We start from the raw sequence: 26,435 nt of genomic DNA, 5'->3' as shown, positions 1-26,435 counted from the left end.
TGTTGAAACACTTGCGCTAAAAGTAGTGTGACAGAAGTAATCTTTTGAACATGTTGTCGGAAGGTAACTGGGGTGAACCTGTGGCCTGCTGCCTATAAACCAAGGTGGAACAATTGTACAATATGCTGATATTCTGGGAGAGTGGAGGATTTGTGTGCAATGGTGTATTTTGATCTGCTATGGTACCAGTATGTTAGTTAGTTGGTCGCACTGTCATCTCTGGGTTAGAAGGGTGTGGGGGCTCAAGCCCCATGACATGACTTTGAGCTCACGGTCTATGCTGCCGTTCCAGTACATTGTCAGAGGTGCGTGTTTTGGACTGTCTGTGCAAGTGAACATTGGAGATCCTCTGGCAACTTATCGTTAAGACGTCTCAAAGCGCTTCACAAGTTGTGCTGTAAAGTGGATTGACTGTGTATTTTGTGGGTGAAGCACAGCAGCCAATTGGCACACAGCAGTGTCCCACGTACAGCTACGGAGGGAGTGACGAATTTTATTTGGGGGATTGTTGGCCAGGACACCGGGGAGTGAGAAACTCACTTTGCTTTTCAAATAGTGCCGCAGGATCTTTAACATCCACCTGACCAGGCAGACGGGAACCACGATTTAATGTCTCGTCTGAAGGATGGCATCATCTCCGGCAATGCAGAACGTCTCTAGTGGAGGGAACATTGACATTAAGATAGTCCGCTAAGCAAAATTTGCTTCCGCTTTGAATGCCCCGAAATCGCCATCTTTAAAATCGCAAAATGAAACCATTTACTTTTATTTCAACAGTATATCACACACCCGATATGTCAACAGCATATTCAGATGTCAGTCTACTTGATCAGTGCTGATGTTATTGCTGCTGTTGCTTCTTCCCGGCATCACGGTTTTATTGGTCTATCCCTTTGTATGAAGTTTGTTCGAAATGATTGAGTCTTGCCAAAAGGAAGGCTAGAAGTTAAGATGGGGTCACTTGCCTGTTCAGGTGGATGTTAAAGATCCCATGATGATCTGAGAAGAGATGGGAGTTTCTCCTGGGGAAGAATGTGTGAATTAATTGAATGCTCATCTATTGGACTTTGCTATTTGCAAATCAGCTTCCGTATTTGCGTATACAATCACAACACTTGACCCGTGAGGCACCTTTCATGCTATATGTGCAGTATCGCAGAGAAAGCGCTCCGGGAGGCTACCCCGCGTAAAGGGCGCTATATAAATGCAAGTTGTTGTTGCTGTATCCAATGCAAGGACAATTTATTCATATATTATTACCTGCACCAGGCTATGTTTTCTGAGCAACTCTGTACTTAATACTCTTATTATTCAATGCTGTTACAGACACAGCGATACACAGATGGAGAGGGACAGCTTAGTAGTGAGGCCTCATTTAAAAAAATGATTGAATGTGAACGTGGGAAACAGACGGGATGAGTGAAAGGGAGAGGAAAAGTAAAAGGTAAGCAAGTGATAGGAAAGGAGGGGGGTAAAACCCTGAAGTGGTAGAGAAGTTTGCAGTTATGTGTTTAGATTCACTTGAGACAGCAGTTTACATGTAGAATCCTTTTGAAAGTCTGTGACTATGGACTAGAGAAGTAGTTATTCAACGGTCTTCCATCAAAGTATGTTCGTGACTTTCTAGTTTTCTTTCAAATCACTCTGTCTGTGCCGTGTTTGATTTATTCCCTACCTCTATCCAAAGACTCGGGATTCCCAGGGCTCTGTTCTATCTCACTTTGTTCCTTTCTAAAAGTCTTGTTTGGAGATAGGAAAGTGTCAGCAAGCCTTTGAGGCTGTGTTTGCTTTAGAAGCTGTATCGAAAGGAATAAGGTCTTAAAAAGCTTTGTCCTGCTTCACTGTAAACCTGACTTGATTCCTTGTTTGAATCTGCCTGTATCCTTTGGTCCAGGAACTCTACAGTGTCTCATGGAATTGGAGCAATCTCTTACTCAGGGCAGTAATTGCGCCTGTCGGGCTTCACTTGCTCAAAGTCGATAATGTGGAGTCCTGTAGCTTAGTGGTTAGAGCACGCGCCTCGTAAGTGAGAGGACCTGGGTTCAATTCATGGGCAGGGCAAAATGTTGGGCAATTTTCCGTCTCTGTTTACCTAGCAGTAGGTAGGAACCCGGTTGTTAGCGATTGGCAGATTGCTTTATCAAATGCAAAGGTTATTATTATGTTTGTTTGACTATTACACATTTTGCTTTGTGCCGTTTTCTCTTCTGCCCTGATTGTTTTAAAATGAAAAAAATCTGCGACAATGAACAGTACATTACATTTTCTCAAACTGTATGCTGTTTAAATGCTTTTCAAAGGCTTTCCTGTCAAGTGCTAGAATGAATCGATAGGTAGAATCTGATGGTATGAGAGTGGAGCTTGTTTGATGGTGGAAGAGGAAGGGAGAGCAAACAGTGTTGATAATTATAATCCTTAATCCTCGCATTTGATGTTGCACTATTTGATATCACGTTGTTGAGACCTCTCAAAGCGCTTCACAGAATATATTGTAAAATAGCTTGACTAATTTGTGGCTGTACCTTATAATAATCCTTGCATTTGATATAGCGCCTTATCATGTCTTCGAAACCTCTCGAATAAGCTTCTGTATTTCTGATTGTGTTTCCTTATATCGTGTGAGCGTGGGCGTTTGTGTGGGGTGGAATAGATAATGCAGCTTTCCTTCTCTCACATCTCATTATCCCTTGACAGAATGCCAGGGGAGCACAAGAAACCTGTAAACATGGAAGAGAAGGAGTCCTCGGTTTTCAGCACAGAGAATCGGAGCAGTAAAGACAAAGAGAGCACGGAGAGGAGGGTCTCCTCAAACCGAGACAAGGGCCGCGACGATTCCAAAGGCAGCAGCAGAAGGGAGAGCGTCAAGGCTGTCGATGAGAAGAAGAAGAGGCAAGAGGACGAGAAGCGAAAGAAGGAAGATGAGAAGCGCAGGAAGAAGGAGGAGGAGAAGCTGAAAGCGGAAGAAGAGCAGCGCAAGAAGGAGGAGGAAGAGAAGCAGAAACTCGAAGAGGATGAAAGGCGGAAACAGGAAGAAGAGGAGAGAAGGCAGCGGGAAGAGGAAGCAGCTCGTCAAAGGTAAGATTTGTCGGGAGTGCCGTAGCTCAGTAGTTAGCGCGCTCGCCTCGCAAGCGAGAGGACTCGAGTTCGATTCCCGGCCGGAGCGAAACCTTAGGCCTAAGTTTCCTTACACCACTCACCTCTGTTTACCTGGCAGTAAACAGGAACCTGGTTTAGTCGATTGGCGGATCCGGGGTAATAATCCCTTCAAAAAAATAAGTGAGTAAATAATATTAATTTGGTCACTCGATCCACGATTGTTTGTAGGACACTGCTGTACGCCATTGGCTGCTGTCATTTCGCCCACAAAATACAGTCAAATTCATTTTACAGTATATTCTGTGAAGCACTTTGAGACATCTCAATGACGTGATAAGGCGCTATGTCAAATGTAAGGATTATTATTAAGATTTGGGGCATCTTCAAGCTTTAAGAGCTGGTTTAGGGAAACCTTGAGAAGTTTATAGCTGCACACTGAAGAATGCAAAATCGATTTTTCTTTTGAAATTGTTTCCTCTTTGATTTTCTCTCCTGCCTAAGCGCAAGCTGTTGTGTTTTCACATCATAAGCCAGGACACCGCGGGGAGTGGGAAATGCCTGCACTTCTATCTGTACTGCTACATGCGGCCTATCAAGAACACTTGTGTATGTGCAAGAGAAAAACACATTTTCCTTTAAAGGCGTTTGATGTCTCTCTCTCTCTCTCTCTCATGATGTGTAGTTTTTAGGCTTTTAGCATATCTGCCCCATCTCTCTGGAAATCCATCCCAGAGTCCCTGCAACTTGCCCCTTCCCTCGCCTCCTTCAAGGTCCATCTCAAGCCTTTCCTCTTTACCATGCTTTTGGCTATCTTCCTCCCCCCAACCATCACCACCACCACTCCCTCGGACCCCACTCCCAGCTCGGGTGCAAAGACTGCTCAGCACTTTGGGACATCCTCACGATGTGAGAGCTCTATATAAACATAAATTTATATTGCATTGTAGTTCTGTACAGCCGCCAGTGCTTCACCCAGTCAGCCATTATTCATGTGGGAGCCTTAGCCGTGAATGTTGGCAGACTATTCCCACGTACATGTTCATCACTCATCACATCCCTGGCTGGGATCAGCTAACTCAGCAGGGTTTGAACCAGTAACCGTAGAGTCTGCATAGCCTAATGGTGCCTCACAAAATGTAGTCACTTGTATTCAAGTGAAATTCACAGAATCTCTGGGATTTGGTGCATCAGCATTGTGAACTCCAGTGAAAGGGACAATTGTGAGTGAGCTTCTCTAGCTTAACTGATGCTATGTGAGCCCTCGTGTGTGTGTGTGTGTGTGTGTGTGTGTACTTCAGTTCTGCTGGCCATGTTATACTGACTGGCTTTACCCGGGATGTGTATCTGGGACGGTCAACATGCATGCAAATTGGGATGCATCAATGTGTAAATTAATCCTTAAAGTACTGTTGGAAGATTAAAAAAAGTATAAAGTATATATTAAAAAAATTGGTCACTCAATCCACACCAATGGGACACTGGTGTGCGCAATTGGCTGCTGCATTTCGCAGTATATCCTGTGAAGAGGTTTGAGACGTCTCGGAGATGTGATAAGGCGCTGCATCAAATGCAAGGATTATTATTATTATAGAAGTATAAATTACAATTTATAAATTAGGTAAAAAGGTATAAATGACCTTTTATACTCTTTTTTAACCCGTAGATCAGCAACACCCTATACAGCGATTCCCATTTCTATGAGCCAACTACAGTGCAACTTTATTATTACAGGGTTTTTAGAGTGCTGTCAGTGGCTGAGTTAGCACCATCTAAGGCTTGATGGACTGAATGTCTTCCTCTTGTGTTGTAATTCGTACAACGCTGTGACTTTAGCTCAGTTTGTGGTTTGCAATATATTGCAATATGGGGAGTCCTGTAGTGTAGTGTTTAGCGTGCTCGCCTCGCAAGCGAGAGGACCCGGGTTCGATTCCTGGGCGGAGCAAAACCTGAGGCAAGTTTCCTTACACCCCACACCTCTGTTTACCGAGCAGTAAGTATGCACCTGGTTGTTGGTTGATTGACGGATTGCTTTCCAGGGTTAATAATCCCTCAAAAAAAAATTCACTACACCTATGACTGTTTGTGGGACACTGCTGTGTGCAATTGTCTGCCACTTTAAACCCACAAAAGACACAGTCAATCCACTTTTACAATTTATTCTGTGAAGCGCTTTGAGGAGTCCAAACGACTCGATAAGGCGCTACCATCAAATAGAAGGATTAATATTCTTATTACTGTATATGTCTTATGTCTCACATTTTGCTGCTTTCCTTCCTCGCGTGCTGTAGAGAAATGGAAGAAGCGCATCAGCTGCATCAGGAGGCTTGGGAGCGCCATCAGGCCAGGGTGGAACTCCGCAGCAAGAATCAGGGCGCACACGAGGGGCGCCCCGAGGAGAGCTTCTTCACCAGGCTGGACTCCAGCCTGAAGAAAAACACCGCCTTCGTCAAGAAGCTGAGGACCATAACCGAGCAGCAAAGAGACTCTCTGTCCAGCGACTTCAACAGCCTTAACCTGAGCAAGTACATTGCGGAGGCTGTGGCCTCGGTCGTGGAAGCCAAACTGAAATTGTCCGACGTGAACTGCGCCGTTCACCTGTGTTCCCTCTTCCACCTGCGCTACGTGGACTTTGCCCCTCTGCTCCTCCAGGCCTGGAAGAAGCACTTCGAAGCCAGGAGGGAGGAGAAAACTCCCAACATCAGCAAACTGAGAACGGACCTGCGCTTCATCGCCGAGCTGACTATCGTGGGGATTTTCACCGACAAGGAGGGGCTGTCGCTCATCTACGAGCAGCTGAAGAACATCATCAACGCGGACCGCGACTCCCACACGCACGTGTCCGTTGTCATCAGTTTCTGCCGTCACTGCGGAGACGATATCCCCGGCCTGGTGACCAGGAAGATGAAGCTGGCCTCGGAGAAGTACAGCCTGAGCTTCCCCCCCAGCGAGATCATCAACGCTGAGAAGCAGCAGCCCTTCATGAACCTCCTGAGAGAGTACTTCACCTCGCTCACCAAACACCTCAAGAAAGATCACCGCGAGCTGCAGAATTTGGAGAGGCAGAACAGGTTTGCGTTTTTGTTATTACTATTATTATCATAATTCTGTGTAATCCTGTGGAGTCCTCACACAAGTGAGAGGATCCCGGTTCGATTCCCGGGCGGGGCGTAACTTTAGACAAGTTTCCTTACTCGACACGCCTCTGTTTACTCAGCAGTAAGTAGAAAGTCGGTCGTTAGTCGATTGGCGGATCGCTTTTCTGGGGGTAATAATTTCATCAAAAAAAAGATAAATAATTTGGTCACTCAATCCACGACTGTTTGTGGGGCCGCTGCTGCGCGCAATTGGCTGCCGCGTTTCGCCCACAAAATACACAGTCAACTCACTTCACAATATGTTCTGTGAAAAGCTTTGAGACATTTCAAAGACGAGCTAAGGCGCTGTATCAAATCCAATGATTATTTATTATTATGCTTCACCTTTCCTCCAGGCGAATCTTACATTCGAAAGGGGAGCTGAGTGAAGATCGACACAAACAGTACGAGGAATTTGCCACCTCCTACCAGAAGCTGCTGGCTAACACCCAGAGTCTCACTGACCTGCTGGATGAGAACATGCCAGAGCTACCCCAAGATAAATCCGCACAGGAAGGTAAGGCTGTCCGTCAGAGGCGACGCGTTTCAATAATTCCTTCATGACAACAACATATATATCGTGCCTTAGGCTGTGTCCGTACCGTATGGCATTACAATGATAGCGCTTGATAATATTGTTGTTTTGGGTGAGTTTAAAGCCGGTGACAGATGTCCTCGGCACTCACTGTTGCAGTCTTGAAAGATGGACTGACTGTAATGCAGACTCTCCCATTGAACAAGCCCTCATCCTTCTCTTTGGAGCTGGTATTTTCACCATTACGATATTCACCACCGATATTATCTGTACAACATCTGTGTCAGGGTGACCTGGCATGGCTTGCCTGCCTATTTGTTAATGTACTCCAGTACTATTGGCGTCCTGACTGACTGCCTGTCCAACATGAAGTCCTGGAGGAGGGACAACTTTCTCCAACTGAATGTCAGCAAGACCGAGACCCGAATGATTGGCTCGCGCCAGTGCCTCTGCACTTCGGGCGCTGGCAACATCAGCCTCCACTGCTGCACACTCAACCTGACTGAGCCATTCAGGAACCTGGATATCTTGTTTGACCCTGAACTGTCCCTTCTTCCCCATATCCGTGCCATGACCGGCACTGCCTACCACCACCTCCGCAACATTGCCAGACTCCGCCACTGCCTCACCTACACGTTCGCCACATCAAGGCTCGATTATGGGAATGCCCTCCTCATCGGCCTTCCCAACTCTTCCCTTCACACGCTGCAGATCATCCCAAACTCTGCAGCTCGTGTACTCTCACGCACCAGGCTCCGTGACCCCATCATTCCCACCCTCGCCCGACTCCACTGGCTCCCCATCCCCCAGAGGATCGAATTTAAGATCCTCGTCCTCACTTTCAAGGCCATCCATGGCCTCACCCCCTCCTACCTCTCTGACCTGCTGATTCCCTACCAACCTGCTCGCTCCATCCGTTCAGCGGGCTCCGGCTGCTCCATGTCTCCCGCCCAATCCACCCTACCATCAGTGGCCGGGTTTTCAGCTTCTCTACCCCCACACTCTGGAACTCCATCCCACAGTCCCTTCACCTCACTTCCTCCCTTGCCTCCTTCAAGGCCGGTCTCAAGACCCTCCTCTTCGAACGTGCCTTCAGTCGTCCTCCCACCTCTCTGCCTTCCTACACCCCTACCCCACACCTCCCCCATGCTCGGCTCCTGACCCCTGACTGTCCAGCGCTTTGGGACGTTCTCTATAAATGTATAAATGTTCTATAAATGCAATTTTGTTGTTGTTGTTGCACCATTGCATGTATAGACCTGTGTTGCAGGAGACATAAGTAGGCTGTGTGGATTTGAAGCACTATGTACAGTTATAATTTTGTGAAAATGGCTCCATTTGCAAATCTTGTTGTGTGAGATTTAATGCCAGCTGTGACTCATTGCAACATCGTCTATTTTTGGGTGAGAAATAGCTCTGTGGATTTAAATTTCTATATTGTAGAGCTTGGATCCATTACATTTTCAGTTAGGCAATAATCAATCCACGACTGTTTGTGGGGACGCTGCTGTGCGCAATTGGCTGCCGCATTTCTCCCCAACATATACAGTCAATTCACTTTACAGTATATCCCGTGAAGCGCTTTAAGACGTCTCAATGATGTGATAAGGGGCTGGATCAAATGCAAGGATATTATTATTATAATCACTTACCTGAATTAATTATCTGCTTCCCCCCCCTGCCCTCCACCCTCACCAATCCCGACCCCCAGCTCGGGTCTGAGACACTGACTGTCCAGTGCCTCGGGACGTCCTCCCGACATGAAAGGCGCTGTACAAATGTAATTTTGTTGTTGTTGTTAAAGAGAATTGGCACAGATGTGAGTCCTACAAGGCAGTTTAAAAAAAACCTTGTAGAATAATACGCAAGTAAATTGAATACTTTAACTTGACCTGTTCAGGGTCAGTGGGCGAGCTGAGTTACTGAATCACAAACTACTGTTTGAACTTGTTCCATTGATATCAACACCCAGATAAATCTCAAAAGAAATACCACATTAAGTTGACGTGGACATGATTAAATCCTACTGCTGTAACAAACACTTGTGACCACTCTATCCTCCTGCGCCACCTCTGCTCTCACCACAACCTTCAAGGTTCTGTCCTTGAATGGTTCTGATCCTACCTCTCAAAGCCGTCTGTACTTAATAATAATAATAATAATAATGCTTGCATTTGATATAGCGCTTTTTCTCGTCTTCTCGACGTCTCAAAGCGCTTCACAGAATATACTGTAAAGTGAATTGATCGTATATTTGTGGGCGAAACGTGGCAGCCGTTTGCTCACAGCAATGTCCCACAAACAGTCGTGGATTGAAAATGACCAATTTATTATTGCCTTAATAGTGGAGTAAGGAAACTTGCCCAAGGTTCACCCTGCCTGGAATTCAACCCAGATGTCTCGCTTGCAAGGCGAGTGCTCTAACCACTGAGCTACAGGACTACTTCATCCCCACAAACGACCTCTCCTCTATCCCCCGCACCGTCTCTATCCTTGGTCCCCTCCTCTTCGATATTTATATGCTCCCTCTTGGTGACATCACCTGCAGACACGGCGTAAATATCTACATGTATGCGGATGACACCCAACTCTTTCTCTCCTCCTCCACCCTTGACTCCAGGACCACTGCTGTCCTGACAGAATGTCTGTCGGACATAAAGGCCTGGATGAGAGCTAACTTTCTACAGTTGAACGTCAACAAGACCGAGGCTCTCCTGATTGACTCTCGTCAGCGCCTCCTCACCTTGAGCACTGACAGCATCACCATCCAAGGATGCACACTCCACATCCCTGAGCCAGTCTGGAACCTTGGCGTCTTGTTTGACCCTCCATTATCTTTTCTACCCGACATCTGTGCCATAACCCGCTTTTGCCTTCCCCCACCTCCGTAACATCGTCCGGCTCTGCCAGAGTCTCACACCACAGGCCGCCGAGAACCCTCACACGTGCATTCATAACATCCAGTCTCGACTATGCAAACTCCCTTGCTTGTCGGTCTCCTCAACTCCTCCCTCCATAGGCTGCAGATCATGCAGAACTCTGCAGCCCATGTCCTCTCCCGAACCAGGCTCCGCGACTCACATCACCCCCATCCATGCCCAACTTCACTGGCTTCCCATCACATAAAGGATGCAGTTCAAGATCCTGGTCCTCACCTTCAAAGCCCTCCATGCCCTAGCTCCCCCCGACCTCTGCAATCTCCTAACCCCCTACCATCCTGCTCGCTCCCTTCGCTCAGCCGGCTGCAGCCTGCTGCACGTTCCCCTCCTCGCCTGCCCCACCATTGGAGGGCGGGCCTTCTGCCACTCTGCCTCCACCCTCTGGAACTCGATGGCAGGTTGTTTGACGATTGTCTAATACAATCCTGACCAACATCCCCAGTGCCCATCATCATACACATTGTAGCAGGGCATTCTGGAGAAGCAGGGAGGCTGGCCGAGGCCACGTGGCGGTGCTTTGAGCTCACCACCCGCTCAGACACCTCACTGACGGGTGTTCTGTATGGTGATGTGCTTTGGATGAGCCGTTAAACTGAGGTCCAGTTTAGGTTGCAAATCACAACGCTGTTCTTTTATTAAAAAAACATCATTCCTCCAGATTAATTGGTCACTCGCGACATTTATGCAATTGGCTGCCCCGTATCAAATGTAAGGATTATTATCGAATTGCCAGATTATTATCGACATAAAATGTAAATGTCATTGTGTAGTTATTCAAATTGCTGTTCGGTGCAAAGTAGATTGAGGCAAATGGCCACTGGGTGTCAGCACAATAACAGCTTGGTTGCCACTGATACTGTTGGTTGGCAACTTGGCACCAATTATAACGCTGGTTTGCATGTTGTTTCACAGAGCACGGCACCGGCATTGACATCTTTACGCCTGGAAAACCTGGAGAGTATGACTTGGATGGCGGAATCTGGGAGGATGAGGATGCCCGGAATTTCTACGAGAACCTCATTGACCTGAAGGTCTTTGTGCCAGCCATATTGTTCAAAGACAATGAAAAGAGCAAAGACTCCAGCAAGGAAGAACCGAAAGGTAACGATTCGCAAGGTCTTTTGGATCACAATTTGCTTTACAGTATATCCTGTGAAGCGCTTTGAGGCGTCTTGAAGATGTAATAAGACACTATATCAAATGCAAGGATTATTATCGTTATTATTGTTCCCCACGTCGGCGAAACATGGCAGCCAATTGCGCACAGTCATTACTTCACACTGGTTCCCTGGGTTAAATCGTAAGCTTTGTGCACAAGTGTGCAAACTGGTGTTATGCCAACTGCAGGTCTACTTTACCTGTGTGTTGAAGCCCAGATAAGATACAGATAAGGAGAGGTTGACTATTGGAATGCAGTTATGTGGCATTGTAATATAGCCTAAAGGATGTAAATGGGCTAAAATACTTGGGCTGAGTCAAGAGCAGGAATGGAGTCAAATTTCACTTGCAGAGTAGATGATTTCAGTATTTTCTGTGCCCTGATTTTTCTTTGTTATAAGAAGTACAGTTCTGGAACATCTGGCTGCCCTTTCTGCATGTGTAAAGAAAGCCACACAGACTTTTTTTTTTTGAAGTGCCTGCTGTGCTTTTTTGTGTTGGAGTGAATCTGAACTAATCTGAACTAATTGCTGAGAGTAATATGGAACAATGTCCTGGATGCTTTCCAGGGAACATGGGTCCATCCTTCATTTGTCAAAATAAGGCTAATTCGGCCAAGTGTTTGGGTGCCACACATTATTGCCTTATACCTTGATAATGCCTTCAATGTACAAGGAAGTTACTTATCCTTTGATCCACTTTTACTAGCTTACTTTATCCAAGAATGATTGAGGATGCCTTTGTTAGTGGCTTACATTTGTGGAGTCCTGTAGCTCAGTGGTTAGAAAGGACCTGGCTTCAGATTCCTGGGCGGGACAAAACCTTAGGCAAGTTTCCTTTGAAATTGGAATTGAAAGGATTAGTTGAGGTACAGATCAGCCATGATCTAATTAAATGGGGGAACAGGCTCGAAGGGCTGAATGGCCTCCTCCTGTTCCTATGTTCCTTACCCCACACGACTCTGCTTACCTAGCAGTAAGTAGGAACCCGGTTGTTAGTTGACTGGCGGATCGTTTTCCGGGGGTAACAATCCCACAACAAAAATTCACTCATTCTACAACTTTTTGTGGGACACTGCAGTACGCAATTGGCTGCCGCGTTTTGCAGTCAATTGACTTTACAATATTCTGTGAAGCATCTCAATGACGTGATAAGGCGATCTATCCAATGCAAGGATTATTATTATCACTATATGATTTTTTTTTCCTTTTTCTCCCCCTCTATAATTTTAGGACATCATTTTTTGTAAAGTCTTTTAGACCAAGGGAACCAGATTCTTAATGAGTGACCTCTCAATACACTGTTATGCATCTGACTGCCATCACTTTAGAAATTTTATTGTATATTTTTTGTTTTGGGTTAAAAGACCTGCGATATCCTCAGTGATGTGGACATAATTTGCAACCGACTCGTTTACTCTTCTGATTTAGCAGTCTGTACAGACAAACCCACAGATACACAAAATAGTTTGTGTGTATAAACTGCAAAATCCATACTTTCCATTTTTTTCCCCAAAAAATCCTGTGTACAACACAACCTGCTCGAGTCCAAACCCTTGACTGTCCTCCTGAGGCGAGAGACGCTACACAAGTGTAATTTTTTATTGGGTTTTTTACAAGTTAAATCACTTCTCGCTCAGATCCCAAGGATGCAAAAGACTCCAAAGAGGTGGCCCCAGCAGAGGAGCTGGATTTGGAATTGGAGAATCTGGATATTAATGATGAAATTATGGAAGATGAAGGAGTAGATGAGCCTGAGGACCTTACTCAGAAGATTTTGGAAGAACATGGTAAGACTTACTTAGATTATCTTGGACTATTGTTATTACCTTTATAATAATGCACATATTTTTGAGATAAGACTTTACACCAAGGTCCCATCTGCCTGTTCAAGTGGACGTTAAAGATCCCACAGAGAGTTTCTCTATCTCAGTGTCCTGGCCAACAATCCAACAATAAAAACTAGGCACTAACTTTATGGCTGTTGTGTACGTTACTGTGCACATATTGGTTGCTACCTTCGCATACAGTCAAACCAATTTACAGAAAATCTGAAACTTGTTGAGATCTTTTAAAGCAGGGCCTCGTGGCTTGGTTCCCAATAGTGATACGGAGGAAGTGAGCCTTGGGGTCATGTGTGGCTTTGGGGGGGGCAATGGGGCAATTTGTAATTTGGTGGGGTCAGGAGGATTACAGAACTGGAAGAAAAAATTAATACTTTTATGGAGATGAAGGAGTGTGATGCTGGCACTTGCTGTAATAGAAACATGTTTCTTTTTCTAACCCACGACTGTTTGTGGGACGCTGCTGTGCGCAGTCGGCTGCCACATTTCACCCGGATAATACGCAGTCAATCCACTTGACAGTGTATTCTGTGAAGCATCTCAACGATGTGACAAGGTGCTATATCAAATGCAAGCATTATTATTATCATTATTGTTTCTCCCCTACCCCTACCCCCACCCGGTGCAGTCTCTTAAATCTAAAAATTGCCTTTATTCTGTGATTCTGACTTTTCGCTGTGATTCTTTGCAGAGCAAGAGGATGAAGAAACCAGCACTGGTTCACACCTCAAACTGATAGTGGACGCGTTTCTCCAGCAGTTACCCAACTGCGTCAACCGTGACTTGATAGACAAGGTACCACACACACACACACACACACACACAGACACACACTCCCAGCTTCACGCCAATCGCATGTCCACATCTCTTGTTCAGTTTTCTCTCCTCCCGAAGGAGTGGCGTGTTTATTTTTATTTCTGTGGATGCCGGTCACCATCCTGTACCTCGCCTACATGAGTGTGTATTTGCGTATGACCTTACCCGTGTGCACTTCCAGGGGAATTTACAGGACTCGAATAAAGAAATAGTTTCCTGGTAGGTGAAGGAATATGATCCCGGTACCGTGGGAACTCGATTAGAAACGTAGACATTTGCAGCACAGAAGAAAGACGTTTGGCCCATTTTGAGTGTGTTCTGACACCTTTTAAGAACATTCATTTCAGTCCCATTTACCTGCCCTTTCCCCTCCATACACTTGTAGCTGACTTCTTTTTAGTCCTGTAATATATTGGTTGGAGGGGCTCGCCTCACAAGCGAGAGGACCCGGATTCGATTCACGGGTAGGGCGAAACATTAGGCAATTTTCCTTACTCCACATGCCTCTGTTTGCCTACCAGTAATTAGGGACCTGGGTGTCAGTCGATTGGCAGATCGCTTTGTGGGTGTAATAAATAAATAAATAAAAATAATTTGGTCAACACGCACAGCACTGAGAGAGAGGGTAGTGCTCAGCTAGATGGATGCATCCATGAATTGGTCCTGCTCGGAAAATATAATTCCCCACTTCTAGAATGACTTGGTGCTGGGACCTGTATCTATTTTCTGCCATGAATCACCCTTGTCGGAAGGTGAGGAGAGTTTAGGTACATTGGCACCTCGAATGGTGCTTTAAGAAATATCGATTAATATTAAATACATAGTCGCTCCACTTTACAGTATATCCTGTGAAGCACTTTGAGACAGTCCAAAGACGTGATAAGGCCCTATTTCAAATGCAATGATTATTATTGTATTCAGTAGGTGGGAGATTAACTGACCGCAGTCACCAAATAATCCGGCGCTGCGCAAGAACTTTTAAGTTTAATTTCTGTGCAAGTTGTAATTGTAGCCAGAAATACTGTAATTAATGGCATTAGTTTCAATTCCTTATCCCACTTCCTGAGGCGGTGTTGTTATTAATGATAATATGAAAATCATCTTTACATTTGATATAGCAACTTATCATGTCATTATATCAAATGTAAGGATTATTATTGTTAGTGCAAAACTCCAAAAATCAAATCCTTTTACTTCAAACAAACTCGAAATGTTTTACGTTTCATTGAAATGGATGCAAACCAGACTAAACATTTGTACAGAAAGGATTAAGCGCCCGACTGTCTGAATCAATGGATTATTTATATATTATTTATTATTATTGTTGGGCAGAGCAGAGCTAGGAATTGGAATTGATACCCTTAAAGACTATATTTATACAGCACTGTAAATGATGATTAACTGTGAAATGTGTCGTGGGATCATTGAGAAAGTGCGCTTTAAACAGGGCATAAATTACTCCGTTGGTTGGACAGTCCTTTCTGGCCAAACTTTTAGTTTGGTTTGCATCCATTTTAATGAAAAAAGTTTTGAAATTTTTCGAAGCGAAATTATTTTAACCTCTGGGTTGATTTTTGCAAGGATGCGTTGACCAAGTGCCTTGACCAGTTTTGCACTTAAGAGAAAAAATAATCTTGACAACATCATAATATTGGTCGGGATGAAGAAGGTCCTCATCTCTAGAGAACATCTCTACAGATCTCATCTCTACAGAACACCCACCCTACCTACCTACCGACCCCCATCGCTGCATCAAGCTGCTGTTCGAACGAGTCCCAATGTCCTGGCCTCAACCACCTTTCCTGGCAACCCTGTTTCAGCCATTGATTACCCTCTGCATGAAAAAAATAGTTCTGGTGTCTGTCCTGAAATTGCCCTTTACAAGTCTAAACCCATAGTTTCTTGTTCTGCTCCACGCCCTCTTGTTTAAGCACCCTGAGTCACTGCCCTGCATGAAGGCCACGACACAAATGCAAGTTGTTATTCTATCGATGAACTCATAAAATAATGGCATTGTTAGCTGAATTGCGATGCCTAGAAATAGTTGCTCGCTCACTTAGTTCTTTGGGACACTTTGCTGCGATGGGGGCTATAACAAACCCAAGGATTGTCATTAGCGCTGTGTGAGGGGTGCTATACAAATGCAAGTTGTTGTTGTTATCCAAAATGTTAACAGAAAGATTTTGTAAGACGTTTTTAAGGTTGACCATGTGTTGTTTTTTTTTTTCTTTCTTTCTCTCTCTCACGCAGGCTGCAATGGATTTCTGCATGAACATGAACACGAAAGCTAACAGGAGGAAGCTGGTGCGAGCTCTGTTCACCGTGCCCAGGCAGAGGTTGGTGCATTCCCTCAGTTACTGTCAGTAGCCCTTCAGTTGGTGGAGGCTGATTATATGGAATGTGACTGCTGCTGCTCTGAAGGCCGTCCTTATTTGAGGTGTTGCCTCATGTCGACAGATAGCACTGCGGCTTCACAGAGACGTCGATCACAATCAAGAGCTAGTTTGTGCACATCTGTCACTCGTAGATAGTGTGCTTCATTTCCTGGCCCCTCCCTATTTCTCTCTCTCCGATCTGCTTACTCCCCAACCCACTACCCGCCACCTCCGCTCGACTGGCTCCTGCCTCCTATTTATGCCACGCGCCTCTGTTCCACCAACGTTGGCCGCGCTTTCAACCACTACGCCCCAAAACTCTGGAACAGTCTTCCTCAATCACTCTCCTGCCTTACCCGCTCCTGCCCCATCTTCAGGTCACCCCTGAAGACCTTCCTCGTCGACCGTGCTTACGGTCACTTCGCCCCGGTTCTGTGTCGTGCTCTGCCACTGTCAAGCTCTCTGAGACGCTATCCTGCATGAAGGGCGCTATATAAGTGGTTGTTGTTGTTTAGCTGATATCTGGTTAAGAGCCACCAACTACACTATGAGCGGAATAGACTACGCAGGATGGCAGTGGCAGTAGATTGAGAAAGTTCACGAGGGAATTAGGTAGTGATTTAAAGAAGAATTTGATGGGTGAGAAAGAGAGTTAAATAATAATAATAAATAATATAACAATAAATAAATAATAATTAAGATTAAGTTAAGATTATTTTGTGCAGATGAACTGCAGTGGTCTATTTTTCTCTTACATTTCAGTGTAATACAGGATCAGCTGTTGTGAAGAGAAACTTGTGAAGAGTTTCACGTGGGGCAAATTGATTTATAATGCTTTTCTTTCTCTTCTTCCCTCCCCCCCCGCCCCCAAACAGATTGGACTTGCTTCCGTTTTACGCCCGTCTAGTTGCCACTTTGCACCCGTGCATGTCTGATTTGGCCGAGGACCTGTGTGCCATGTTGAAGGGGGACTTTCGATTTCACGTATGTCTTATCAATTTCAGCTTCCCCGGAGTCCTGCTCTATCGGTTTCAATTCCCAATCCCTCTTCCTGAGGTTTAATTTAACAATATATGGTAATAGTCATTACATTTGATGTAGAACCTTATTGCGTCATATTACTATACATAATAATAATTTTGATTGGAATGATAATAATAATTTGGTCACTCAAGACACTGCTGTGTGCCGTGTTACCCCCTCCCCCCACAAAATATACAGTCAATTCACTTTATAGTATATTCTGTGAAGCCCTTTGAACGACGCCATATTAAATACAAGGAGTATTATAATATTATCTATATATATGGAAGGAGAAGAGAGAAAGTGGAATGATCAGTTTAAACCCATTCTTTTCTCATTGGAAACTAGTGCATTAGGAAGATCATGAAATATATATACAGTACATAAACATTGTTTTAAATTGTAGGAACACAGTCTTGTTTTTTTTGGCAAAGAAAGTATATTCAGATGGACTTCAAAGATCCCATGGTGCTATTCGAAAAAGAGAAGGGAGTTTCTCTCTCCTGGTGTCCTGGCCAATAATCCCCCAAAATACAATGGGTCATTCACTTCACGGCTGTTTGTGGGACATTGCTATCTGCAAATTGGCCATCGGGTTCGCCCATAAAACACACAGTCACTCCATTTTGCAATATTTCATGTGAAGCGCTTTGGGATGTCCGCCTGATGTGAAAAGCATTATACTAACCGCAAGGATTCATTATTATATTCTACAGGCAAATAAATTTTGATGTGAATGTTCAAGTTGTTAGTTGTATGGACTCCAATAATATCCACTGTGACGGTAGATTAATCCATACAGAATTAATTGTATGGATTAATTCATTGCTATAAACATCCTCATTATTGTAGCAAGTGACTACCAGGATGGTAGAAGTGAACTAGATGGACCTTGATCTTTTTTTCGTGTGGGAATTTCTATGATAAAGACGATTGGGTTATTTTGATGCCGTCAAAAATGTTTTGCGCCTATACCTTCTGTTCTTCCGTTTCAGGTCAGGAAGAAGGATCAGATCAATATTGAAACAAAGAATAAGACCGTGCGCTTTATCGGGGAGCTTACAAAGTTTAAAATGTTCATGAAGAATGATTCTCTGCATTGCCTGAAGGTTGGTAAACAGTCTTGACACCTGTATGCCTTGAACGGTGGGAGGGAATGATTCAGCCATTTATTTCTCATTGGAATTAAAACATCAGCAACATTCTGTAAAAAAATTTTTGCTTGATCAGAGACTAATTTTTTTTTTCCATTTTGTTTTAAATTTCTCCCCGAGCAGATGCTTTTGTCTGATTTTTCCCACCATCACATCGAGATGGCTTGCACACTTCTGGAAACAACCGGCCGCTTTCTCTTCCGATCTCCTGAATCGCATTTGAGGACCAGCGTTCTCCTGGTAAGATATTGAACATAGTATTAGAGCACTCACCTGAGCAAGTGAGAGGACCCGGGTTCGATTCACGGGCAGAGTGAAACCTGAGATAAGTTCCCTTACTCCACACGGCTCTGTTTACCTAGCAGCAAGTAGAAATCCGATTGTTAGTCGATTGGCAGATCGCTTTCTGAGGGTAATAATCCCTTCAAAAATAAATAAATGAATAATTTGGTCATTGCAGTTGGCTGTCGCGTTTCACCCACAAAATATATATAGTCAATTCACTTTACACTTTACATCCTGTGAAGTACTTTGAGACGTCTCGAAGACGTGATAAGGCGCTATATCAAATGCAAGGATTATTATTATTTATTTTATCAGTCAGTAGGTTAAAACTAACCTGTCTTACGACGGTCTAAAAAATGAACTCTATAAAGAATTTGAGTTTATATTGTTTCCTTTCTCGCATTCCTTGGGGAGTTTGGGGCATCATTTGGCATCTATCTGAGAAGAACAGAGCAATAATTCTCACCTGCCTGCAACAACAACAGCTTGCATTTATAAAGCATCCCTCACGGAGCGCTTCACACTAGCGGAGTCTGACAACGAGCCAGGAGGAGAGGGAGTGGGAGGTGACCGTAAGCACAATCAAAAAAGGAAGGTCTTTAGGCGAGGTTTGAAGGCAGGTGCGGACAGAGGGGGCAAGGCAGGGGGAAGAGAGTTCCTGAGTTTCGGGCGTAGTGGCTGATACATATCTAGCAGGTTGCGCCAATTTCTCCTCACGGTGAACATCATTCACCATAATCTGGTAGCAACGGCAAATCGTCATGACCTTCTTAGCTAAGAAAGACCCAGAGAATCTCACTGCATAGAAGGAGGCTATTTGACCCATTGTACCAATGCCAGCTCTTTGAAAGAGCCGTCCCAACTAGTTCCACTCCCTTGCTCTTACCCTATAGCACTGCAATTTTTTTTTCAAATACATATCCAATTCCCTTTTCAAAGCAACTATTGAATCTGCTTCCACCGCCCTTTCGGGCAATGCATTCCAGATCAGAGAGGTGTGGCCTCAAGTATGCTTTAACAAAGAAGGAAGGAGGGAGTTTTTTTTTAAAAACTTAACTACTATATAAACATGTTTTTTTAAAAATCAGATTTTTTTTTTCCCTTTCCAATACGTGAAGGTGCTAATATTCTGGATTCTATAGGGAAAGAAAGATTTAACAATGAAACGATCATTAAGTTGGGGCATTTATTTGTAAGTGTACAGGGCCTGACGGAAAGCAACCGAGGCTATTTAAGGAAATGAGGGCGGGCAAGTCATAGCTGAAATTCTAGGCGGCTTATTAAATAGTTAGTACCGGATGTTTCCAACGTTGCTGCATTACCATGTGTTTGGGCCAAAATGTTGTCCTAGGATCTGTAGGCATTGTGCTGAACACATGTACAGAGGACACAGGAAAAAACAGAGCCTTAGGAGGCAATTCCAGAATCTTTTTACATGACAAAAGCTGTTTCTGTCTCTCAAGTGATGTCCACGCAAATGCATTTTATCAACGGTTTCTGGATCATGAACAGGAACCCTGGCCAGTCTTGCTCCTTTCTGCTCCTCCCTGGTCTTGAGAGATTGTGAGGCATGAATGCAGAGGTTAATTGCAACACTACTACTCCATCTGAGATCAGTTAACCAGGGATTAAATTGAAATTCTTTGCGGAGTCCTGTAGTGTAGTGGTTAGAGCACTTGCCTCACAGGACCTGGGTTTGATTCCCAGACGGGGCTAAACCTTAGGTAAGTTTCCTTACTCTACACACCTCTGTTTACTTAGCAGGAACCCAGTTATTAATCGATTGGCTTTCTGGTGGTAATAATCCCTTCAAAAAATAAATAAATGAATAATTTGGTCACTCAATCCATGGCTGCTGTGCATTTGGCTGCCAGTTGCAATTGACCATAAGTACGGTCAAAGAAGGGGGATGGGGTTTCATCCTAAACTCACAGGTCTAACATTTAAATGACATTGTACATTTAAATGATCTAATGCAAGTTAGCATTATATTGCGATTGGGGGTATGTGCAAAAAGGCAAACGATTTTTTGCTGAACGAATCCTTGACTGGCCTAAAGGGCTTTCTGTGCGAATGAGAAGAAAAGTGCCTCAGATGTCTGACTTCACATCTTTCTCGAAGGTTTGCAAAAGCATGTGGACGTACAACTGTTATTTTTGGTGGTGAGGGAATTTTCAGATGGGTTTCATTAGGAGTCCGGCACTAGAAATAAATAGGCAATTGTTTTAGTAAGTTAAGGGGTAGTGGTGGCGGAGGTGGGGTGGGGGGGGTGGGGAAGAGAAGGAGGTAATTGAAAACTTTCCAGCAGAAAGACTTGAGATCTTTAAACATAAGTCATACCATGTATTGTCCTACATTGTTCTTTGGCAGGTGTGAGTTTTGTGACTCACAAATAATGAGATATTGTTTATATGCCACATATAAACAATATAGCTTAATCGTTAGAGCATTCGCCTTGCAAGCGAGAGGACCTGGGTTTGATTCCAGGGCAGGGTGAAACATTTGGTAATAATAAGAATTATAATCCTTGCATTTGATATAGCGCCTTATCACGTCTTTGAGACGACTCAAGTTTCCTTACTCCACACGCCTCTGTTTCCTTGGCAGTAAGTAGGAACCCGGTTGTTAGTCGATTGGCGAATCGCTTTTCCGGGGGTAATAAGCCCTTCAAAAAAAAAAAAATTTGGTCACTCAGTCCATGACTGTTTGTGGGAAACTGCTGTATGCAATTGGCTGCTGGGTTTTGCCCACAAAATATACAGTCAATTAATTCATTTACAGTATATTCTGTGAATTGCTTTGAGACATCTCCAAGAAGCGATAAAATGAAAGGATTATTATTCATGACTTGCCGGTTCATTAAATGAACTTTCTGATTTCCAAGCATAGAATGGAACTTTACCTATTGTGCTTTAATTGACCGCAGATGACTTTCGCAGATAACTGCGCATAATGCTCGCAATCCTTTTTTTTTCTGCTTTGCATCAATTATTAATGTTGGGACAACACACTGCAGTGTGTTACAGTGCTGTAATATGTCAAGGAGTTAAAAGGACACCTTGACCCAACTGGCTTCTCATTGTTATCTGAACCCCAAAGTGTTTTACATCTTTGCAATTGCATATGGTTTGAGATGTATTTTCATTTATCTTTTTCAAATTATTATGTTATACTGTACTATAATTGGAATCTATGTTTAAGGGTCACTTGGAACTGACTAGATCACGGTTACATGTAGGACAGTGAGAGTGAAATGTTTAACGCATTAACGCCAGCAATAACCCAAGGGGATTACAGAGGAATAGGTCTGTGGGAAGAAGTGAATAAAGTACTCAGCTTTGCAAAATAGTTACCCTGTTAATATAATTGACCACCGAGAGAATCCAAGCCATTACCAGATTACTGCGGAGTCCTGTGGCGTAGTGCTAGCGCACTCCCCTCGCAAGCGAGAAGACCCGGGTTCGAATCCCGGGCGGCGTAAAAACTTTAGGCAAGTTTCCTTGCCCCACACACGTGCCTCGGTTTACCCAGCAGTAAATAGGAACCGATTGTCAATTAGCGGATCGCTCTCCAGGGGTAATAATACCTCCAAAAAATTGGTCACTCAATCCACGACTTTTTGTGGGACACTGCTGTGTGCAATTGGCTGACTTGTTTCACCCACAAATACACAGGCAATTCACTTCACAATATATTCTGTGGAGCGTCTCAGTAACACTATAATAATACTAATCCTTGCACTTGATGTAGCGCATTATTATTATTATTATTATTATTATTAACACACCACCAAAGTTGAAACGGTTACCAGAGGACTGAGATGATTGGAGGCATAATGGTTCTATTATGTGGAGCCTGGGGTGGGGAGATGGAGCAGAAAAGCTAGTTTTGAGTACGGTTCACAACCCTAATCATAGTTAAAAAAAGAGCATGACAAAACTGAAAACATACGATTTAAAAATTAAAAAAAAACCCTGACACATTTGCACTTTTCTTGGCTAGGTAAAGAAAAATTCAGATTTAGTGCTAGCAATCAGTGTTTTGCTAACTCGCCGAAGGGTTTTGCTCCTTTATTTAACTTGCATTCATAGACTGGCTTTTCTCAGAACTAGCTTTCTTCTGAATTCTCTTGATTTGCCTTCTCCACAGCTGTTAACAAACAAACCGAAGATTTTTTTTGTGTGTGTTGTCAGTGTTGAAATGCAACTTGTTGGAAGCCTGGAGGAATAGTAAGTGAAGTGCATGAATAGCTATGCCACATTTCAGCATAGGTTTCGACTCATTACAGCCCATATAGTGTTCAAGATGCAGTGTACAAAATTATGAGAGGTCAGTAACCCAGATTTAAGATAATTGTCAAAAAAAAAGGAGACGAGGAGCCTTTTTTTTTTACCCAGAGAGTTGTCACCATCTGCAATGAAAGGCTTGTGGAAGCTGATTCGATACGTTTCAAAAGGGAATTGGATATATACAGTACTTGAAAAGGAAAAAAATTGTAAGGCCGTGGGGAAGTGCAATGTTTAATTCGGTTTGATCTTCGAGTTGTATGCAGTTTGTGTCTATGATGCTAACGTGTCTCAATATCGTCTGCCTAGGAACAAATGATGCGCAAGAAACAGGCCATGCACTTAGATGCCCGCTATGTTACCATGGTGGAAAATGCTTACTACTACTGCAATCCCCCGCCTGTGGAGAAAACGGTGAGGAAGAAACGGCCTCCCCTTCAGGAATACATCCGCAAGCTTCTGTACAAAGACTTGTCCAAAGTCACCACAGAAAAGGTAACTTCTAAATCGTTTAAAGTACTCGCTCGCTTAACCTTCCCCCCCCCGAGGAAGTATAGTGCCTTCTATCAGAGCTCTGCTTCACTCAGTCAGCTTCCCGTGCTAAATAGTGGCTGACTTGGTCACCACTCATGTCACTTCAGCGCTGGAAGCGCTGCTGAACATCACTGTAAAGAAAGTGATGTCAGCAGCAGCACTACTTTGACTTAGTGTGCAGGATGTGACATCAGCCGTGACCTGATAGTCCTGAAGGTTTTTTTTAAGCAATTCTTGTTTGATAAGTCGTTGGATCCAGCCAATAAGACATTGGATCTGCAATGAGCTTCCCCTGTATACCGTTTCTGTCCTACTAAATGTAAGTAAAGCCGTACTGCAGTGTGCATTTACTAAAACTCTCCCTCTTGATCCAGGTGTTGAGACAGATGAGGAAGTTGGCCTGGCAGGACCCAGAAGTGAAGGAGTACGTTATTAACTGTATGATCAACATCTGGAATGTGAAATACAACAGCATCCACTGCGTGGCTAACCTGCTGGCAGGATTGGTGCCCTATCAGGAAGACGTGGGAATTCACGTGGTGGATGGAGTGCTGGAGGACATCCGACTGGGAATGGAGGTGATGTAATCCACAACAGCTTGCAATTACGTAGCGCCCTTCACGCCGGGCAGTGTCTCGGAGCACTTAACGGTGGCGGAGCCTGACGCCGGGGAGAGGGAGGAGGAGACCGTAAGCCCGATCAAAGAAGAAAGTCTTCAGGCGTTATCTACAAGTGAGGAAGGAGGGAGCAAGGCGGAGGGATTGGAGAGAGAGTACCAAAGCTTTGTGATGTAGCGGTTTAAAGCGTTGATGGTGGAGAGTGAGGGGACGAGGGACAAGCAGGAGGTCGAAGCTAGCCGAGCGCCTTATTTGCTCACCGTGCCCAGAGCAGTGTGAGGCAGCAATGAAAGAGGCAAACAACAACAACAACAACAACAACAAGATTCCATTTATAAAGCGCCTTTCACGTCAGGAGGACGTCCCAAACGAGAGGCTTTTGGCTATATCGGCAAATCAGTTGAGCTCAGATCCCCAAAAGTCGTGCTCAGAAGTGTACAGCACTCTGGTCAGGACCCAGGGTACAGGGTACAGAATGCAGCCGAGCTACTGCGCCCGCGTGACCTCCCGCAAAAGCCACTCCATCCCTCTGACCGAGACTGTTAATTTAGTGCAAAATGTAAGTGCGGCATTTTTATGGGTCTTCGCAAAGGAAGCTGGGTTAGACTGCCCAAACCCCGTCTCACATCGAGCACCTCGCAGCCAACGGCACGGCTCGTCCTCGACTCTGGATTTCCAGCTCTTTCGACACGGCGCTGACGTCTTAACGAGTTCTCTTCTCTTTTTACCTTTTCAGGTCAACCAGCCCAAATTTAACCAGCGGCGTATAAGCAGCGTGAAGTTCCTGGGGGAGCTGTACAATTATAGAATGGTGGAGTCGGCGGTCATCTTCCGAATTCTTTATTCCTTCATCACGTTCGGCGTGAGCACGGACGGCAGCGCAACACCTCTGGACCCCCCGGAACACTTATTCCGAATCCGTCTGGTCTGCACCTTGCTGGACACTTGCGGACAGTATTTTGATCGAGGGTCCAGCAAACGCAAGCTGGACTGTTTCCTTGTATATTTTCAGGTTGGTTCATATTTTTTTTTTGCAAGCACACGTCCGTTTAGAACTTTTTAACCAAAGTTTATTTTCTTTTGGTTTATTTTTTGAACCTTTTCCCAACAACAACAACAACTTGTATTTCTATAGCGCCCCTCATGCAAGGTAGCGTCCCAGAGCGCTTTGAGAGTGGCGGAGCCCGTACAAAATGTACAGTCAACTAATTTTACGGTATGTTCTGTGAAGCGCTTTGAGACGTCTCGAAGCCATGGTCAAGTACTGTATCAAGATAAAATGCAATTTATGTTGATTTGGACACCTTCACGATGGAAGGATGTCTCAAAACTCTTCACACAGCTGACTGGGCGCCCAAGCTGGGGTGGTGTAGAGGGCAGCTGAGCAGGGTTAGGGTGGTGAGGAGGGAAAGATGACCGAAAGCGTGGTCAAAGAGATCTGAGCGATGGCTCAATCTTCAGCTGCTCAATGGACGCCGAGAGCGGTTTGTTCTTGTCCTCCATCGCATTGTCTTTGGCTTTGATTTCTTCGATTTCAGGATTCGCTCGTCTTCAAATCCTTTCACGACCTGGCGCCTCCTTACTTCTCCGACCTGCTCAGCACCCCCCCCCCCCCACAACCCACTACCTATTGCCTCCCTGTTTGAGGGGCGCTGAAGAAATGCAAGTTGTTGTTGTTTGATACAAAGTTACTTAACATTTAGTGAATTTAAAAGAAAAAAAAGTCAGAAGGCGTATTAAAACTTCATGTGTTTCTGCACTTGAAGCGTTACATCTGGTGGAAAAAGACTTTAGCGGTGTGGACAAAGGACCACCCCTTCCCAATCGACGTTGACTACATGATCAGCGACATCCTCGAGCTCCTCCGACCGAAGATGAAGTTCTGCAGCTCCACCGAGGATGCCCTCAAGCAGGTTCAAGAGCTTGAGCGGGAATTCCTGATCAAACTGGGTAAGTAAGGGCAGGACGGTCTGTCACATTGTCTTTACAGGCTGAAGCTGGATCAATTCAATGTGGAGTCCTGCATCTCAGTGGTTAGCGCGCTCAGCCCGCAAGCGAGAGGATGTATGTTCAATTCCCGGGCAGGCCAAAATGTTAGGCAAGTTTCCTCAATCTACACGCCTCTGTTTACTATCATCTGCCCCACCAAACCAGGAGCATTCACGTGCCAGCGTCTAACGACATATCTATCCACCTAATATTGAATCCAAAAATGATTCTGTTTACCTAGCAGTAAGTAGGAACCCGGTTGTTAGTCGATTTTCTGGGGGGTAATAATCCCTTCACAATTTTTGTTGTTGATAATAATAATGATAATGATAATTAGGTCATTCAATCCACGACTGCACGCCTACCACATTGACCTAAATTTACTTGTGCCTGGGACGTTGTGTGGGTGGGTAGTGTGTGTGTGTGTGTCACTTTCATTTTTGGATTCAATATTAGGTGGATAGATATGTGGTTAGACGCTGTCATGTTTATGCTCCTGGTTTGGTGGGGCAGTTGATAGTGTTCAGAGTTTTAAACCAAAGACTATTTCTGGGAAGTGATGTGATACCTGGCAGGCAGGTATTGCTTGGTGATTTGATTGACATATTGCAGTTTCTCAGACGATGTCGCAGGAGCTCCTGTTTCCCAACT

The 26,435-nt window shown here is 44.5% G+C and overlaps 1 protein-coding gene across 3 annotated transcripts in view; it reads left to right on the top strand.

The window, feature by feature from the left end:
* Nucleotides 1–853: 853 nt before the first annotated feature.
* The window catches only part of upf2 (UPF2 regulator of nonsense mediated mRNA decay), a 45,749-nt gene continuing 20,167 nt past the window's right edge, over nt 854–26,435 (top strand). Inside the window, exons 1-15 of one of the 3 annotated variants that reach the window (XM_042335282.1) lie at nt 854–1,444; nt 2,695–3,075; nt 5,385–6,164; nt 6,587–6,747; nt 10,617–10,805; nt 12,502–12,651; nt 13,397–13,500; nt 15,772–15,857; nt 16,772–16,880; nt 17,915–18,028; nt 18,197–18,313; nt 22,954–23,139; nt 23,553–23,756; nt 24,532–24,807; nt 25,562–25,745. In XM_042335282.1, the coding sequence (XP_042191216.1) occupies nt 1,416–1,444; nt 2,695–3,075; nt 5,385–6,164; nt 6,587–6,747; nt 10,617–10,805; nt 12,502–12,651; nt 13,397–13,500; nt 15,772–15,857; nt 16,772–16,880; nt 17,915–18,028; nt 18,197–18,313; nt 22,954–23,139; nt 23,553–23,756; nt 24,532–24,807; nt 25,562–25,745 (3,070 nt within the window). In that variant the 5' untranslated portion in view covers nt 854–1,415. The other 2 variants (XM_042335281.1, XM_042335283.1) reach the window with 2 other exon arrangements.

Source organism: Callorhinchus milii, unplaced genomic scaffold, assembly GCF_018977255.1.
Source record: "Callorhinchus milii isolate IMCB2004 unplaced genomic scaffold, IMCB_Cmil_1.0 Scaffold5, whole genome shotgun sequence".
Classification (NCBI taxonomy): domain Eukaryota; kingdom Metazoa; phylum Chordata; class Chondrichthyes; order Chimaeriformes; family Callorhinchidae; genus Callorhinchus; species Callorhinchus milii.
Note: the sequence above shows the minus strand (reverse complement) of the source record. Positions and strands in the feature narration are given on the sequence as shown.